This window comes from Mya arenaria, chromosome 7 (genome assembly GCF_026914265.1).
Source record: "Mya arenaria isolate MELC-2E11 chromosome 7, ASM2691426v1".
Lineage (NCBI taxonomy): Eukaryota > Metazoa > Mollusca > Bivalvia > Myida > Myidae > Mya > Mya arenaria.
The window spans coordinates 48,645,891-48,664,115 of record NC_069128.1 but is presented as its reverse complement, the minus strand read 5'-3'; the positions used below and the strand labels follow the sequence as shown (position 1 = coordinate 48,664,115).

The following is an 18,225-nucleotide window of genomic DNA, read 5'->3' as shown; positions in this document are numbered from 1 at the left end:
ATACGTCAGAACTTTATTGACGAATGGCTTCACAGCTGGGATATTTAACGAAGGAATGGCTTTATAAGGTTTATTTAGTATACATAAATAGCAGTGTACATACCACACAAAACCAAGGTATGTAAGAGGTTATATATACAACTCGTGTTAAATTAGGCGGAACAAAGTGCAAATTTCTTAACATATTAACTTAAATACACTCTACTGCTAGGTGAAAATACTTAAACAAGTAACAACTTTATACATCATAATATGTGTTTGTAATATTAAGGGCCTTTGACATTAACTCTTTATTAAGTGCTATGACATTTACTCTTCATAAACGGCTTTTGGCATTTACTCTTTATAAACGGCTTTTGTCATTTCCTCTTCATAAACGGCTTTTGACATTTACTCTTAATTAACGGTTGATAATACACATGTTACTATAAATAGTAACATTTCACTATAGAAATTTGTTCCCGCAATAATGATGATCGTCTCTGCCCGTGAAATTATCGAGGCACGTCAGGGCGTTTATAGCAATTGCCTGATGAAGACGAGAACGTGCACATTGACGTCATTTTCAAAAAAATGAAAATGGCCGCCGTATACTTGGTAGGCAAAGATTTAAACAATAAAAGCTTTAAAGGAATTAAAATGGAACTATCGGTGCAATAATAGTGAAATTAATTTTTACCAATAATGACACCTTCCGTTAGTGTTTCAGTAACGAGTACTACCCGAAACCATACCGGATGTTTACATTCGGGGAAGATCATAAAGCGGTGAGACAAGGAAATGTTTTGTTGAAACGTTTTGTTCTACTTTATTCGCAGAGAAATGTTAACTAAGCTTGATCGACCCTAGCTGTGCTCTCCTATTGAAATGAACATCAAAATCAGCCGATGTAAAACAGGAAATATTTGAAGAATTGAAAAAGTGCAGGCTTATTCTGAAAACACGTACAAAAAGGTTTGCTACTTAGATTTCCAGTCACTCGTTATTTTTGCAGCTAATGCCTTTTATAAACACCATTTTATGATATCTCAGTTTTAAGACTTTCAGACTACATGCTAATTAAATGACATATCCTTCATTATCTCGCACAATCAGGTTTTTAAATCCATTTGAAATCATTGACAAATGACAAAACATATGTATTATACAGGATAATATATGTTTGACCATGGCTTTTGGTTGATAATTGCCCCAGTGAAAATAATTGCCCTCGGGCTAAAGCCCTCGGGTAATCATTCCTTCCACTGGGGCAATAATGAACCAAAAGCCATGGTCAACCATGTATTATTCTATAAATTATATTTCCTCTATACAACTGTTAATGACACATTCATTAAACATTCTTAATAGATAATGATAGATTTTCCATTTGTTTCTTTTGAGGTAAACCATGAAATTAAATAATATTAAAATACATGTTCTAAACATAACAATATACATGTTTCCTTGATTAATACTGTGCAAAAGAATATTGAAAAACAGTACAAACGTACATTGATAAACAGTGCAAACGTACATCAACAAATAGTGCAAATGTGCATTGAAATACATGTGAGTAAACTAAAGTTACAACAGCAATATCTAGAATTAAACATATACATGGTTCAACAAACAAACAGCAATATATGATTCAATAAACAACACTAGTTACTTACAGAAACAATACAAGTATCATTGTTCTTAAATAAACCTTAAAAAATATCTTAATTCTATATACAAACACTCACAAACCAAACGAGAAGTAAAACAGATCGTCCGAATGCAATGTAAATAATATAATACAAAATAGATGTACGTAAAATGAACGAAGAATTTAATATAACTAATACATAATTATCACTATTAAAGAGAACATAACAACTTAATTATGATCCACTATATTAGTATAAACTATATTAACATTGATTGCATATAATGCAAAATGGACGGACGTGAAATTAGCAAATACTTTGATACAGCTTAAACTGTTATCATTGTGAAAGGAAACAGATTATTTGTTCTCATTATTAATTATTCTGTAAGATATAAGTACATTGTTTTCCATAAATAAATACATAGTTCAGCCCATTACAAAACATAACAAGCCAGAATTATAAGCATTTGTAAACGATATTACTAATCTTGTAAAACATTATATTTATCTATATACTTAAGAATACACCAAGACTCATATGTTTTGCTAAATAGTTATAACTACTGCCCATTTGCTAGTAAAATAAAACTGCATATACATGTATTGAGAATAATTACGTTTTCTTATTTTATAACGACGATTTGTGTTAAAAAGATTTTGTCCATTCTAGTTTATTCTTTTCGGTCATACTATCATAATACACCTTTTTTATCTGTCCTTTCAATATAAATTGCCTTTTATACGCCCATAGTTTTCTACGAACTTATCATAAAACATCGCTCTTTAAAAAAAATAGCTGTAAACATAAAAAATAGCCCTCACGTTTTTAATACGTTATATTATTTTATTACGCGAAAAGTTGCAAGTATGTGTATTCAATATACTTTTTACGTACATGAATTAACAATCGAAACATGACAACACCATTAACCACAATAAAAACCTTGTATAAATGAACAAACTAAATTAAGTTATAAATGATAATGTAATCTCTTTCTACGAACAATGATTAAATAAGCTAATATTTCCTCAAATATGCATGCTAAATGTAATCAGCTGTTACAACAACCTGTCCGTTTTATGGCAGGATCGAATATAGCACAGACGATCCCTCTTAAGTGTAAATAAACTAGGCCAAATTTCTTCTGTGGTTTGCTAAACGTATTCAACCTTTAATAATTGTTTTTTGCCGGTCGTATGTGGAATTCCGCGTAAATCGCAAGTCTTTAGCTGTCGTTCGTTTCAGGGGTGACCAACGCTGTGATATTTGCACTGTTTTAACCTTAATCCGAGCACGAATGAGTTATGTGGCAGAATCTACAGCAGCATTTGGATTTCAAGTCTTAAAACGTCCACACGTGTTTAAGGCGACAAGCGATGATCACATGTGCACTGTTCTGTGTATTGCATGATCGAACGTAACACTTCCCCTAAACATTGAAATCCTTGAATTGCTTTAAGCTAAACGTAGTCAACTTTAATCAAGGCGCCAGTCAATGCAGTGCCTGCAATAAATGATACACTTGGAGTTCCCGCACAACTCCCTACATTGAAAATTTCCCCCTTTTTCAGGGTGATAAACGCTGACATACTGCCACTGTCGTAGGAAGAAGATGTGCCATCTGCGTATGTATATACAATATAATCGTCACGATTCTTATAAAAATGGCAATACATATGAGTGTTTGATGACGATGCCAACAGATTGAAGCTGAAATAGTAGAGGCCCGACAATGGTGCCAAAAACTCACCAGTCGCAGGTGTAAAGGCCTTTCCTTCGTTAAATACTTCCTCGTTGAATACAACTCGTCCTGATTCGTATTTTGGACCCCTTACCAAAAAGGCAATAGTGGGACCTAGGAAACAAAATAAAAACATGTAATATACATCTATAATTATCAACCTGCTGTCATTTGTATAAAGCATTTATTAAGGGTCCACAGGCTGTCGATTTGCTAGATTGTACATTTAAATGATTCGTTTGTTAATAACAACCATTGGATACATAAAACTAATAGATAAACTTACATTTTGGCTATCTTTGACCAAACCAAATAACTAAAAGTTTTGTACTATAGAATGCATATTTATCCTTGGTCAATTGAGAGCAATGATTGCCAGATAGATCCTGCAACTATGAATTATACATTTTATTGAATGTTTCACGCACAAATATTTTACAAATTTGAGAACTAGTAAAAAAAGATAAATTTCTTAAATTAAATAAATGAAGCCACCATCTGCTTGTCTTGGATAGGACATGTGAAAATACGAACCAAATTTAAAGGGTTTACAACTGATTATCTGGCCATACTTAAGAAATGGTACCTTGTTTAAAGATGATTAAAAATACATGTTCGTTATGTCTTTCGTGATATAGTGTTATTCAAGTTAGATGTGCAATAAATATTGTATTTCCCTTTATTTATTTTGTTTAAAACAAAAACAAATTGAGGTTTATGGTTTTTGCTTTTATCTGTTGGTTTTGCCTGAAATGGCAGCGAAGTAATTTGCATTATGTTATAGTTTAATAACTCTGCTCGTCTGACATTTTTTATGATAATATTTCATAATCAATTTTATAATATATTTTTTTATGGTAATCATCCCAGAGCTGTCATGTAAATACACGATATAAATTGTGTCATTTTTAAAAATGAGTTCGTTGTTAAATATTTACCTCTCTCCTCTATAATTTGCATCTGCAACAAGCCAACAGATGCATTAACCATTGAAATGTTATCCTGACAGTTAGTCAACAGAGTCGTCGTCTTGTGACTATGTTCTGCTGTGGTTTTAATTTTTTCTTGAAAAACATTCATCTCCATTTGAAGCTGCTGATCCGTTTGTTTCAGGTTTTCAAGCTCGACTGATTTCAGGTCTTGTATGACTTGTTCAAAGTGTTCAAGCTTATCTTCTATGCGGAGCAATTTCAGCAGCATCTTTTCATCATAATCAAATCTGGATAAACACTTTGGTTCATCAGCAAGTATAACATGGAACCCTAAAGCAAACACCACCACTGCAGCGCCAAACAACATTTTATCTGTTAGTATTGTGGTTGTTGTACACGCGTTGTGAACACTTTCAAGATCTCGAATCTTATAATATAGGTGTCGGAGAGGGATGTTCCAAAAACATTAAGATAATTTTATAAGTAAGAGCATACCAAAAACATCGGATCACATAAAATCTCAAAGTTATTACAGTCGTACATGTTTGATGTTACAATTTGAAAATTTGCATTGTATTACCTATAGGATGAATTTAATATTAACACTCAAGTGTTTCCATTTTGGTAACAACAATTGCTGGAACGGCCCTCATCTCTTTTTTTCAAAATTTGTACGATGTGACTTTTAAAACAATAAGAAATCAATAACAATAGCCTTCATCTTCGTCATTTAAGTATTAGCAATGCATTCTTTTGATGATTTATGACTTTCCATCCAAATATCATTTTGCAATAAAAAATAATTTGCTGATAAGTATTTGGAATCTGTTAAAGCATAGCATGGAGTCATTTCAAGCTATGAAATACTTCCTGAAATCGATATTTATCTCCAATACAATAAACGTTTAGATGTGAGATAGTAAATTTACTATTAATAACAACTATGTGAAGATGGTCTTAATAGATATGCACGAAAAGGTTTGATAAGACACAACTACACTGTTTGACGGTTAATTATAAATTAAATATATCACAAGATATGTTCTTCGATTTTATTGTTTTATAAATGTAGCCCTGTGAATATTTCATCATTTATAAAAAGTGTTGTATGTTGCATTTCTGCATTTCTAATATTTGTGTCGATCGCTTCCCTTGATTGATATTTGATTTCATGAGATGGCAATCTCACAGTCGAGAACCCACGTGACATTTTGGTAAATTGCACGGCAAGAATGTAAACAAAAGGTCTCGATTCAGGTAGGTTTTTAAAAGATAACTTTCTTAACGGTGGGGTGTGTGGATTTTTACCATATAAAAGCCATAAGGTCCGCTATAAAGAGCGCTTTCAACGGTTATATAGAACTTTCTCTAAAGTCTTCCACTTTTTCTAAAATCTTGACCAACTGATTTCTTACTACTTCCTGAAATCGATATTTATCTCCAATACAATAAACGTTTAGATGTAAAATAGTAAATTTACTATTAATATCAATTATGTGAAGGTGGTCTTAATAGATGTGCACGAACAGGTTTGCTGCAGCTCTAGGTAGGGGAGGAATGTAAAAGGAGGAGTAGCAAGCGTCCTTTGTAAATCATTTAAATGAAAAAACCCACTGAATTCTCTGAAAATAAAGCATGTGTCAAAGCCACACTCTCGACTTGCGTCATAATTTGTAATGACGAATAAAGGTACAAATTACTGTTTGCATTGCACCTTTTTACGTGTCCATCCACAATTCTGGTCAAATATTATGAACGCAGCTTATAAAATATCTTGCTATAAAAATGTCGACAGCTCGTCAAAAGCTACGCACGATTATGATACATACCTTAAAACGATAACTTTTACCTAACCTCTCTCATAAATTATAATAGGCATCAGGAGTAAAATGGTTCAAGTCAAAGGAACAGAAAAGTTAAAAGTTTATTGGCAAAAGCGGCATAAATGCCTATAGCCGTTACAAAATCATTGATCAAGAGTTCTTATCAATCCAGACGGTCGGCCCTACAGGAAAGGAATCTACATTGATAAACAAACATTTTACCTTTTATTTTTTGCATGAATTGATTGATTGTGTTCCAAAGAAAATATTCTTCCTAAGATTTGTTTCATTATTTTAACATTAGAAATTCACATTTTACGTATAATTTATTGGAACTGTCATCGCTATATATTCGATAGAATTCAAAAACATTCATGGAATATTTATCAAATACATTCAAAGACAATTTATCAAAAACATTTAAGGACTATTTATCATCTTTTGAAAGATATTAATCGGACATTTAATAGCTCATAAACATCGCAAATAGTAAAAAAATCAGTAAGTAATTCCTTTTTAAACCATTTAAAAATAATTCGAAAATGGTTTTGCGTCATATGTTTATGTTCTAAAGTTTGTATAATTTTAGTTACCCACATTCATCAACTGTAAGAGAGGTTGCAAAACAAGAAGTGAACGTGTACTTGTACTAATGGCCGCACGTAGATGGAAAAGTTGCTGTTGAGTTTATATATAAGTCAGTTGCGAAATCAATAATATAGGCGCAAAATATATGTTGATGCAAATAAAGCAAAGAATACTAATGTATTGTCATGTTTAACTCATTTGAATTTAAAAAAACAACACCATATGATTTGTTTACCGATCAAAAATTATTAGCCTTTATAAAAATATGTTTAAATAAAAGGTACGTGGCAAAGAATTCATCAGTTGAACAAGCGCCTTATTACCGCTTATATATCTGTGTTTCTGTAAACGAATCATGTGTACCATGAATGAGATGAAACCATACTAAAGGAATTATAATAAATACAAACTTATGTGTCCTATTAACGTTTATTTTTCGTCAAACTGTTTCAACGAATACTTAATTCTGATTTTGAATTAGGAATAGACGAATCTGAACACGTACAGTTAAAATGGTTTCTGGCATTTTTGTGGCACACAATAACCCCGAAATAACTGCAACACAGTATTTCTACGTGAATAAGAGTGGTTGAAAATACAAATATTTTTATGATATCTAAGTAATAATAGTTTCATCAATCTGTTTAATGTAATTTCTAGCATTATATCTCAGGCATTTTAATAAAAAAATATAATCTTTTTCTCAATTGCCATATAAACGTTTCCTAAGAAAATACCACAGCCATGAGCATATGGACAAATTTTGCCATCGTGGAATAGGCATGAACACGAAGCATGTATCACGTGTTTATGTGGCAGCAAAACTGCTATCTTAGAGAACCACTTAAAACCCTCTTTACCTAAGCCACGCGACCAGAATCTTTTTTTTCTTCAGAATTTGCCTATCTGGTTTAAAATAATTGATAAAGTTAACTTATAAACAAGATTGAGGAACTGTCACAAGATATGTTCTTCGAAATGTCTTTTTTTTATAAATATAGCCCTGTGAATATTTCGACATTTATAAGAAAATGTTTTATGCTGCATTTCTAATACTTTGTGTTGACTGCTTTCCTTGATTGATCATTCGGACCTCCTCGGCCTTTTTTAACAAAAACAACCTCGGATGTATACATCAGTAGAAGTAGTGCGTAAACTTTTGAATTATATCATTAATTAAATATAGTAGTTAAGCTTATATTTGTTGATCTAAGTTTAAACTGATTACCAGTGATGTGTATTATTGCAAACATAATTGAGATTACTAAGAGTTAAGTATTTAACTTTAACTGCAAATTAAATTATTACACGATCTACCTGCAGCGGACTTAAACATACCAACTTCTGAGTATGTAAACCGTCTAAATGCACCCGAGATTGTTTTCGTTAAAATTAGCAGAGTGGTTCCGAATGTTGATGGATATTTGATTTCATGAGATAGCAATCTCACGGTGGAGAACCCACGTGACTTTTTCGTAAAGTGCACGGCAAAAATGTAAACAAAAGGTCTCGATTCAGGTAGAGCACTTTTCACGGTTAAATATAACTTTCTCTAAAGTCCTACTCCTTTTCTTAAATCTTGATCAACTGATTTCTCGAGTTGAAAAGTACACGTCTCCTGAAAAATGCATATTGTCCAAGTTTTATGGCGATAGGACAAAAGCTTCTCGAGTTACAACTCAGTAAAATTGAAATTTGAGTAAATTAAGCAATTCAAAGTAGTCCCGGAGTATTTTGCTAATACTAACATTGCCCAAGTTTGCTAATGATCGATAATAAGTTTCCCTAGCAAGAAGACGGACCGCTTAGTGGTTGCCGTCCACCCACCAGATGTCCAAAATACCGCACGTCTTACGACGGGCGTGTAAAAAGCAGGACAAATTCAGCTCCGTTCGCGGAAAGTCCACGTGTATTTTACATTTATTTTAGAAGCAGATATTTATATTCAACGATCTAAACCGCAATAGCGGTATCTGGATGGTGGTAACAGTCTATCAGCGGAGGGGGGTGTTCCAAATACAGTTGTAGATAAAACAGGAGCGAAAATACAAACACATTAACACAATAACCGTAAAAATAATTCAAATCTTACAAGTTTCAGGAATCTTTTTTTACGAAAAAACAACATGTTCAGCATATCAATTTGTATAAGATTAATGATAAAAGGCTATAAATATAAACGCAAAAAATAACTCCATTTTGAATAAAACATGTTGGTATGGCCCTCATCTCGATTTCGCAAGAGGTTTTTTTGGTACTTTATAAATCTTTCTAAAGACCGGAACATTGAGTTGGTGGCCCAAAGACCGAAACATTGAGTTAGTGGCATGTTTGTTATCTAAATATTAGCAATGCATGTTTTAGGACAATTTATGAGATATCGCATCCAAACATTTGTTTTGTAATGACTTAAATTAATCGAAAAACACATATTTTCAAACATGTAAGGGTAACTGTTAATGCACTGCATGGAGTCATTTAAAATACTTAACTCCTTTCAGAAATTGATATGTATCTACAAACGAAAATAATAGTAGAGAAGTACGATAATAAATTTTCAATTAACAACAATTTTGTAAAATACATGTGTACCAAAATATAACATTACCACAAAGTGTTACGCTTAATCATTTATTTCATAGCCTATGTCTCGCAACTGTCCTAGAATCTGCAGTAATCACAAATGTGGACCGAACTATTTGGAAAGCAACATTCCATTTGAACTTCACGGAGTATTCGATACACGTTCCGGTGTTCATATAAGTCGAATTGTTATTGCATGAGGAACAAAATTATTACCACAGCATTTACAGATTCAATTTGAGCTTTGAATTAATTAATGAATGCGCACATAACAATATGAACTTTTGGGTATGTAGTGTGTTTGTGTTATGTATTCTTATTTAGTGATACATTCGGCTTACTCCACTTTTCTAACAACATTTTGTGTAATTTTACATCTGTAAAAATGCACGTTCCGCTAAGTAATTAAGTATATGTCACCCCTCTTTAAAGTAAGTGATAGAGGTGTTATTATGGTGTTCTCCATACAAATGTCATCTTTACAGATACAGGATGTGTGAGCTGCCGAATAAACCCTCCATTTTCTGTTGATCGACAAATTTGAAAACCAGCCTAGTTATATATTCACACTTGTTTGACCTAATGACGCCGCCCCTTTTGCTTCGGTCGCTGTAAAGTCACGTGATATTAGGGCGGGAAATTCGAACCGCTTTATCAAAACAGTGTCGGTGATGGCCTATCTTTGTTGAATGTTTACGACTTGATTTATTGCTGTTTCGTTTGAAATTGATTTGCCTTTAACCTAAACAAGAAAGGCTTGATTTTTTTTTTGTTGTTGCCAAAACATTTTCTTTCTATTTTATCATGCAATGATTTATTAACACATTTAACGAATCATTTTGTTTTGTAAATTATCACCGTCCCTTTTTTCAGAATGATCATCCATTCAATTAATCCAAGTGGCAAATAATTCAACTTCTTTAGAGTTTTAAGCTTAATAATAATTTAATTATTCTTCGTGGATTTCTTTTCAAAGTTACACTTAAGTAATCCATTTACATGTGGCTGTGGCTTGAATTCAATAAAAATACCAGATTCGGTCGCTTGACACATATTTTTTGAGTTCAGAAAAATGCCATAAGCACTACTTGAGTTGAGCGCATGTGTATAGCTGTCAATGAAAGGCAACCGCGAGGACGGAATTAAAGGGCATGCTTGTAGTCATTCGGAACTCCTCGGCTATTTTTATCGAAAACAACCTCGAATGTATGCCGGTACATCAGTAGAAGTTGTTCGTTATATTTATAATTGTATCTTTATTTAAATGTAGTGTTACGGCTTCTTTTTATTGAGTTACGTTTAAATTGGTTGCCAGTGAAGTGTAGTATTGCAAACATAATTATGATTCCCAAGAGTTAAGTCATTAAGTTTAACTGCTAATTTTAATACTACGCGATCTACTTGCAGCGGACTGCAATGTTGCTTTTTCACTCAAACGTGCTTATCCTAACCATTTTTATAGGAATAATAAAAAGAGGCATTAAATATAAACACTAAAATAAATCCATTTTCATTGCAAAATTTTGGAACGGCCCTCTTTAAGCTTTGCAAAACCTCAATGAATATGTTTTCTTGTATTATAATTAATCTCTTAAAAGACCGGGACATGGAGCTGATGCCATGTTCGTTATCTAAGCATTTGCAATGCGTGTTCTTTTGCAATTAATAGGATTTGACATCCAACCGTTATTTTGCATTAAATTAAAGTAACATTCTATGACGGCGGGGAATCCACGTGGCCAAATGGTAGGTTTCAATGCAAGATGGCGTCAACAAAACGCTCGACTCGAGCCAAAAATCAAGGTAATACATATAATTATAATAGTTTCTTTGATGTTTAACATAACCTATCATATACCCACCTACCTAGTGTGTTTTAGCATATCCATGTTTTCAATGAAACTTTAACCGTTATCGAAAACACTTCTGCAATGTTTCCAAAATGTACGAAATTCGACTGGTAGGTTACGGTCCCATTTAGCATTTTGGCTCGGAATTAGCGGAAAATAAGTTTATAATTTGGGAAAATCGCATAAAACACTTAAGTTTTGTTTAAACATAACAGTCACATGCATTTGGGAACGAATATTTTAATGATTTAAAAAGATATGAGCACGAAAAGAAAATGATAGGTTGCAGCTCCGATTTTTGAAGAGATAGGTTACAGTTCCATATTTAGGTTGCCGTCTGGATTGCAGATTCTTTGACTTAGTTTTAGTGTTTAAGCCAAACATATAGGTTCTCACAAAACTCAACTGATACTTTTCTATACCATTGTTATTTACATAGTTCTAACATCATTTGAAATTATAAAATCATTGCAAATCACATCGAGACTGTTGTTTTTATACTTCCGATTTTTCTGCTTACAAATTTATAAGGTTACCATCATTAATGATTTGTTGCCTGTGACAAAATGATGTATAACACGTTTATAGTTGAATTGTTAATCCATTATCTGTGATAAAATCTGATCACCAGTATACTTTTATTGTATGACGTGTCAATCGATGTTTTGCAATTTTCGATATATCATATGGAATGCATTTTTATCTTTTAGACCAATGACACGAATAAGAGATCTTTCCCTTCAGAAACCTAAACGAAATGAATGCAGGATATCTAAACAGCCAATCAAAACAAATGGCAGCGATACAACAAAACGAAAGAAGTGTTCACTGAGCATTCGTTTGATCATGAGGAGAGGTCAAGACTGGCCTCACACAGAAAAAAACGACAGTTCCCACAAAATGAAATGCAATACAAAGGGAAACTTTAGTTGTACGTTAGGAAAAGGCTAGATGAAATTTGTCGAAACAGCTTCCATCAAAAATCATCGGAGAAGACTCATGTGTAAATTCTCATAACAAAAAATACGACAAATATATCCATTTTTCACTGTAAATATCATAATAAAAAAGTTAATAAACCAATAAATGACAATTTAAGTTATGGTGATGCCGTTCTTACATTTGATATTTAAGCTTTAATATATATATATGTGTGTGTTATAATATAAATCAATCAACATTTTGTGTTAATTGTTGTAGAATGCCGATTGGTGCATGTCAAAAGCAACTTCCTATATGAGATTGTATATATTAATTTTCCATTTACGTTTGAACTTTTAAATCGCTCTTTACATATTACATGTAATACATATTTGGTCACCAGTTCATGTAAGCAGAACTCATGAAAGGCGATGTTTGTCATTTTTAGTTTAGTATAACCTTTAACTTTCCCTCGACTGGTTTTCAATGTCAACATGCATTTTTCGTATATGTAAAACTATTGTTTAATCGCAGGATGATGTTGTTTAAACCTAGCTTAATTCTCCATTGTTTAATTATAAAACTACGTTCGTCGCTGTTATAATCCTTTTGTGTCATGAACATGCATTATCTGACTTAATATTAGTACTAGAAAAAATATGATGTAAGATATTGAAGAGTTAGATTTCGATTAATGCGGCGGGTTGAACACTTTCGGTCCAAATTAATCCACCTTTGTTTAAATTAACACATACCAAACATTTGATTGGTATTTTTCATTTATTAAACCTTGTATTAACCAAAAGGTAACTTCAACTTAAGAAATCTTTAACACTTGATTAGGAAGTTCTATGGAAGCTACAGCAGCACCTCATTGATATTTTTTAAAATTATGAAAAACTTTCCTAGATGGACACGAGCTTACCTTACCATACTTGTTTCTTATACCATGAACGTTAAGGAAAACGATAGTATATTATTAATGAATATCAATTTTGTTAAGCTTTACCAATATGTTGATACGACACAGCAATAATGTGTTGCGGTTATTTATACTTTTTATAGCATTTGTCTTGCAACCCCAATATTGGGTTGGGGTTAGTTTGGCTTCAAACAGGACGAGAGAGAGAGAGAGAGAGAGAGAGAGAGCGAGAGAGAGAGAGAGAGAGAGAGAGAGAGAGAGAGAGGAAGAATCATTCAGCATAGAACCCTGATGTAATATTGCTTTATTTCCTTTGGTCAGAAATTATATATAAATCAAAAAAGAAAAAAAAGAATGATATATTTTTTTACTTCACTAAGCTAAAACATTAATCAAACCCACACTCTCGACTTCGGTTATTATTTGTGATGAAGAATAAAGATACAAATTACTGTTTTGTACCTTCTCACGTTTGCATCCACAATTATTGTCAAATATTAGGGAACCGTTGAACACTGCTTATAAAACACATTACCGTAAAAATAACAACAGCTCGTCAAAGCATTTCTTTCTTTAAAGTGTGTATTACATAAAGACTCGAGATAGATCCTATAAATATTTCATCATTCCAAACATAAAACATATATTATTCTAATACCGCATAACAAGCGTAACATAGTACATTTCAGCGTGCCAAAAGACAGGATAGTTTGGTGGCTAAAATATCGCTACAATAGACTGATCATATACTCATCATTTACTTTTATTTTCTTGATTCCATGTCAAATCAAATTTGAATATCTTAGGGTATTATTAGCTGTTCCATCTATCTTAGTGGAATATTTGCGGAGTTAATTTTCTTCGAAGTCGTGTTCAGCGTTATTTTGCAAAAACACACAACAGGACCTTTTTTAAACTTTTGTTCACTGCATTCTACCTGTCATTTGTAAGATCAGCGTCTACGTTGCTGAATCATTAGTAACATTTGATTTATTCTGAAATTGTATTCGGTGTGTTGTGTTTATAATAATCTGAACGTCTTATACTTGTTCAGTAGTTTTATAGTATTTTGTAATAAATGAACAATTTTATTTTTAATAATAATGATTATAAGGCATAATTAATTTACACGCAAGTGTCTGTAACTGTTGATAATACGTCGATTGCAATTCTTTGGTATATATATATATCGCAAGACAAAATTGGTTAGTCCGCCTTTGACACTTACATTTGACCTTTGAACTTAATTTCGTTGTCCTTCTAGAAAATAATGAAACCGGTGTGACTGTAAGGCCATGACCATGTAAATTTAAACCATGTATATATTTTATTCCTCCATTTCTGAAGAGTTAACATACCATATAAAACAGACTAAGGTGAAATTCCAACATCCTTCATCGATAAATTCAGTAATTTGTTTTACAACATGGTGATAAAAAAAATCTGCACTTTAATAAACACACATTTTACAAATTTTTTTGCATGATTTGAGTGATTGTGTTTCAAACAAAATTATCTTCCCAAGATTTGTTTAATTATTTTCACATTAGAGTTTCCTTTTCTAGGTATTTTCAATGGGATCTGTCTTCTTAATATCTTCGAAAGAATTCCATACATTCAAGAAATACTTCTTATCATTAACATAGTAAATACAAAACATTATCAGTAAATAATTCATTTTGGCAGCTAAAAGCATCAAGGTTTATTTATAAACATTTATAGATAAGCAAAAATGTCTTACGTCATATGTTTATGTACTAAAGATTGTATAATTTTAGGTATCCACATTCATCAATTATAAGAGAGGTTGCAAAACAAGACGTGAACGTGTTCCTTAGCTATTAGCCGCACGCAGATGAAAAAGTTGCAGTTGAGTTCATAATGAGTATGTTGCAAAATTAAATCACTGAAGGAAAAAAATATAGGTTGTGCAAAACAATGTAATTTTAATACATTATTATGTTTAACTCATTTGAATTTAATGATAAAAAACACACAAAAAACATATGATTGTTCATTTTCCGAAAACATATATTAGCCTTTATAAAAAAATGTTTAAATAATATTACATGGCTACAAATTCCTCAGTTGACAAAGCGCCCAAATATTGCCAGCCAATATTTATTAATATGTACAAGAATCATGTGTTGTTGTTTGTTTTTCATCAAAGTCATGTGAGTCAGACATTATAATGCATTAAAAACTGTGTTTTGCATCAATCTGTATTTGTGCGCATTTTAACTTGTTTTTGTTGGTTCGCTGATACTCGAATGAATCCATTTCTCATGCTATACACGTCATTCTAAAGTCGTTCAATGTACACATACATTGATGACGTATATGGAAGGGATTATCCGCCAGTTAATACATGCTGCTTTATGACATTTCTCATTTTAAATTGCAATTGCATTCGTCTAAATGGCAGGTGCCTACAAGCAATTGCTTCGTCCCTATATGTTATTGACAAACGCATTTGTCTATGTATACAAAATATTGCCTTCACTTTATTGCTTAGTGTTAACGTGTAAACGACAAATGACATGTGTCAAGTTCTTACATTTAAATAACTAAATAACTAAATTGTGTACAAAAATACAACTTAACTATTAACTAAATAACTAAATTGTGTACAAAACTACAACTTAACTATGAATAATAAATAACTAATAGTAGTTATATACTGTATGCTATAATAATAAGACCATTGAAAGCTAAATCAATATTCATCAATATATAATAATAGCAGTATGCATTTGTCAATAAGTATATAGACAATAGACGAATGCATCAAGACGAACGTAACTAAACGAATGGAATTGGAAGGGAACCAGTAAATATTGGTATCCTGCGTCAGCAACATTAAAGGGGAATGGAAACCAAATGCTGGTACCCTTCTTATCCACGGGAGAGCACTCTCGCGACTTTTGCCACGGTGGAAGTCAACAGTTTTCGTGACGGAGCTGTCAAAAATATATCTAGAAGAGGTAATGTATAACATTATTTGACCCTAAAAATTTAATACTGCTTGATGCTATTTTCTGCTGATTATCTTTTTCCTGAATGTTTTTATTCGGTACTGAGCTAGACACATATCCAAATTCTAATCTGCGTTTCGGCCTGAATTTAAAATCAGCATCACTAGTGAATCCGGGTGGGGACGGGTGGGAGGTTGCCCCCCCCCCCATATATAAATCGTCCAAGTTAACTTTAATTTCAATATCGGAGACAAAAAGTAATAAAATGCGCCAAAAATGCACCATTTCGGACTAGAAATTGCTAAAATTATCTTGGGGAGTAGCCCCAAACACCACTGCCAACACCTTAAACCAAAGGTGGGGAGCTGCAATCCAACTGCAATTAAGAAAGTCACACTTTTAATTTTTACCGGGTTTATGTCTTAGGCAATATCCTCGTGGGCGGTTCCAGGATCTGACTTTAGAGGGGGCATAACTTATGGGCGCAACTTTTGTCATGCGCCCCTCCCTCAGAACCATTTTTTTTAAAGAAGAGGGGGTGCAACCTCCAACACCCTCCCCCCCCCTCCGGGATTCAATAGTGTGATGCTGATAACAGATTTCTAGTACATATGCTTTGGCTGTCCTGAAGCCAGTGAATGCAAAGAAATTGAAATTTGTGTAAATGAAACACATGCATAGATTTCTATACATGCCAGCCAGGCGTACATATTTTCTTGCGAATAATATCACTATGCTCATACTTGGAATTTGTTTGAGGCCTCAGAAATTTCAAAACATGCATGTTATCCATCAAAAATTGGTCAAAATCTCCCCGCTCGCAGACAACACATTTCAATTTCAGGCCGAAACGCAGATTAGAATTTGGATATGTGTCTAGCTCAGTACCGAATAAAAACATCCAGGAACAAATAATCAGCAGAAAAAAGCATCTAGCAGTATTAAATTTTTAGGTCCAGAAAATGTCATACATTATGCACCAGTCAATTGTAACCGCGGCCCCCAAGGTCCGGGAAATAGCGGGGACTTTGACTTTCGGTCCAGCCAACCCCGGGTAAAATCCCCGCCCTTCGGGGACGAACAGATGGTAAAATCTCCACCAAATGCCCCCGCACCCAGGGTCCCTAGGTTAGGCCCAATCCCCGCTATATTTTTGCGAAGACAAAACCCCCGCATTCACCCAGCACTATGGGGCCACCTGGCAGGTAAAAAAACCCGGCGCATTTCCCCGGCTATCCCCGGTATACCTCCGGACCTGGGGGGGCGTGGTTACAATTGATTGGTGCATTACCTCTTCTAGATTTAATTTTGACAGCTCTTGCACGAAAACTGTTGCCTGCTACGATAGCAAAAGTCGCGAGAGTGCTCTCCCGTGGATAAGAAGGAAACCAATATTTGGTTTCCATTCCCATTGAATATTGCTGTCGCAGGATACCAATATCTACTGGTTCCCTTCTTATTCCATTCGTTTAGTTACGTTCGTCTTGATGCATTCGTCTATCGTCTATATGCTTATTGGTAAATGCATACTGCTATGTTTCATGTATAATTAAGTTAGCTTTTAATGGTCTTATAATTCTTATTACACTATATAAATATTGTTAGTAATGATGTTAGAAGTTTAATTGTACTCTTGTATTTTAATTCGTACACAATGGTCAATTAAAAGTAAAAACTTGACATCTGTCATTTATCGTTTAGACGTAGACACTAAGCACTAATTTGAAGTAAACTAAAAGTTGTAAACATAGACACATGCGGTAGTCCATTACAAACACGAACGAAGCAATTGCATGAAGGCACTTATGATTTAAACGAATGCACTAGCAATTTAAAAAGAGAAATGTCATAATGCAGTATGCATTAACTGGCGGATAATCCATTCCATAGACGTAGTGCACTAACAGTTGCCCACACGTCCCCGTATAATTAATGTTTCGCTACCTCTTTATTTTTAATACACGCTTAGAGATCAAGACGTTGGGTAAACCGAAATGCTGCAAAGTTGATCTAAATAAATTTAAACTGTGTTTAAGTTTATGTTCTGTTTTATTAAATGGCATACGGCATGTTCGGACAACTAAATGTTGATATTGTTCATACACATGTTCAACATGCAACTCTTCATATTAGCAACGTTATCCCTGTCAAAAGAATTGCCGCGTTTATATGACGATATTTTTCCCTCGAGGACAAATTTACCCTATGTGCAAATATGTACATATAAACGAAACTATCCATGGGGGTAAATTTATG

At 33.2% G+C, this 18,225-nt stretch overlaps 1 protein-coding gene across 1 annotated transcript; it reads right to left on the bottom strand.

The window, feature by feature from the left end:
• Nucleotides 1–3,094: 3,094 nt before the first annotated feature.
• Nucleotides 3,095–4,688, bottom strand: LOC128241209 (uncharacterized). The gene is made up of 2 exons (XM_052958163.1): nucleotides 4,314–4,688; nucleotides 3,095–3,489 (listed from the first exon to the last, which is right to left on the bottom strand). Exons 1-2 carry the CDS (start codon nucleotides 4,672–4,674, stop codon nucleotides 3,095–3,097), a joined length of 756 nt encoding a protein of 251 aa, XP_052814123.1. The 5' UTR covers nucleotides 4,675–4,688.
• Between the last annotated feature and the right edge of the window lie 13,537 nt (nucleotides 4,689–18,225).

Excerpts from the sequence above, each read along its gene's own strand:
- LOC128241209 (XM_052958163.1), bottom strand. The coding sequence starts at position 4,674 with ATGTTGTTTGGCGCTGCAGTGGTGGTGTTTGCTTTAGGGTTCCATGTT. Across the intron at positions 3,490-4,313 it reads GCAAATTATAGAGGAGAGAG|GTCCCACTATTGCCTTTTTG; the intron begins GTAAATATTTAA and ends TTTGTTTCCTAG.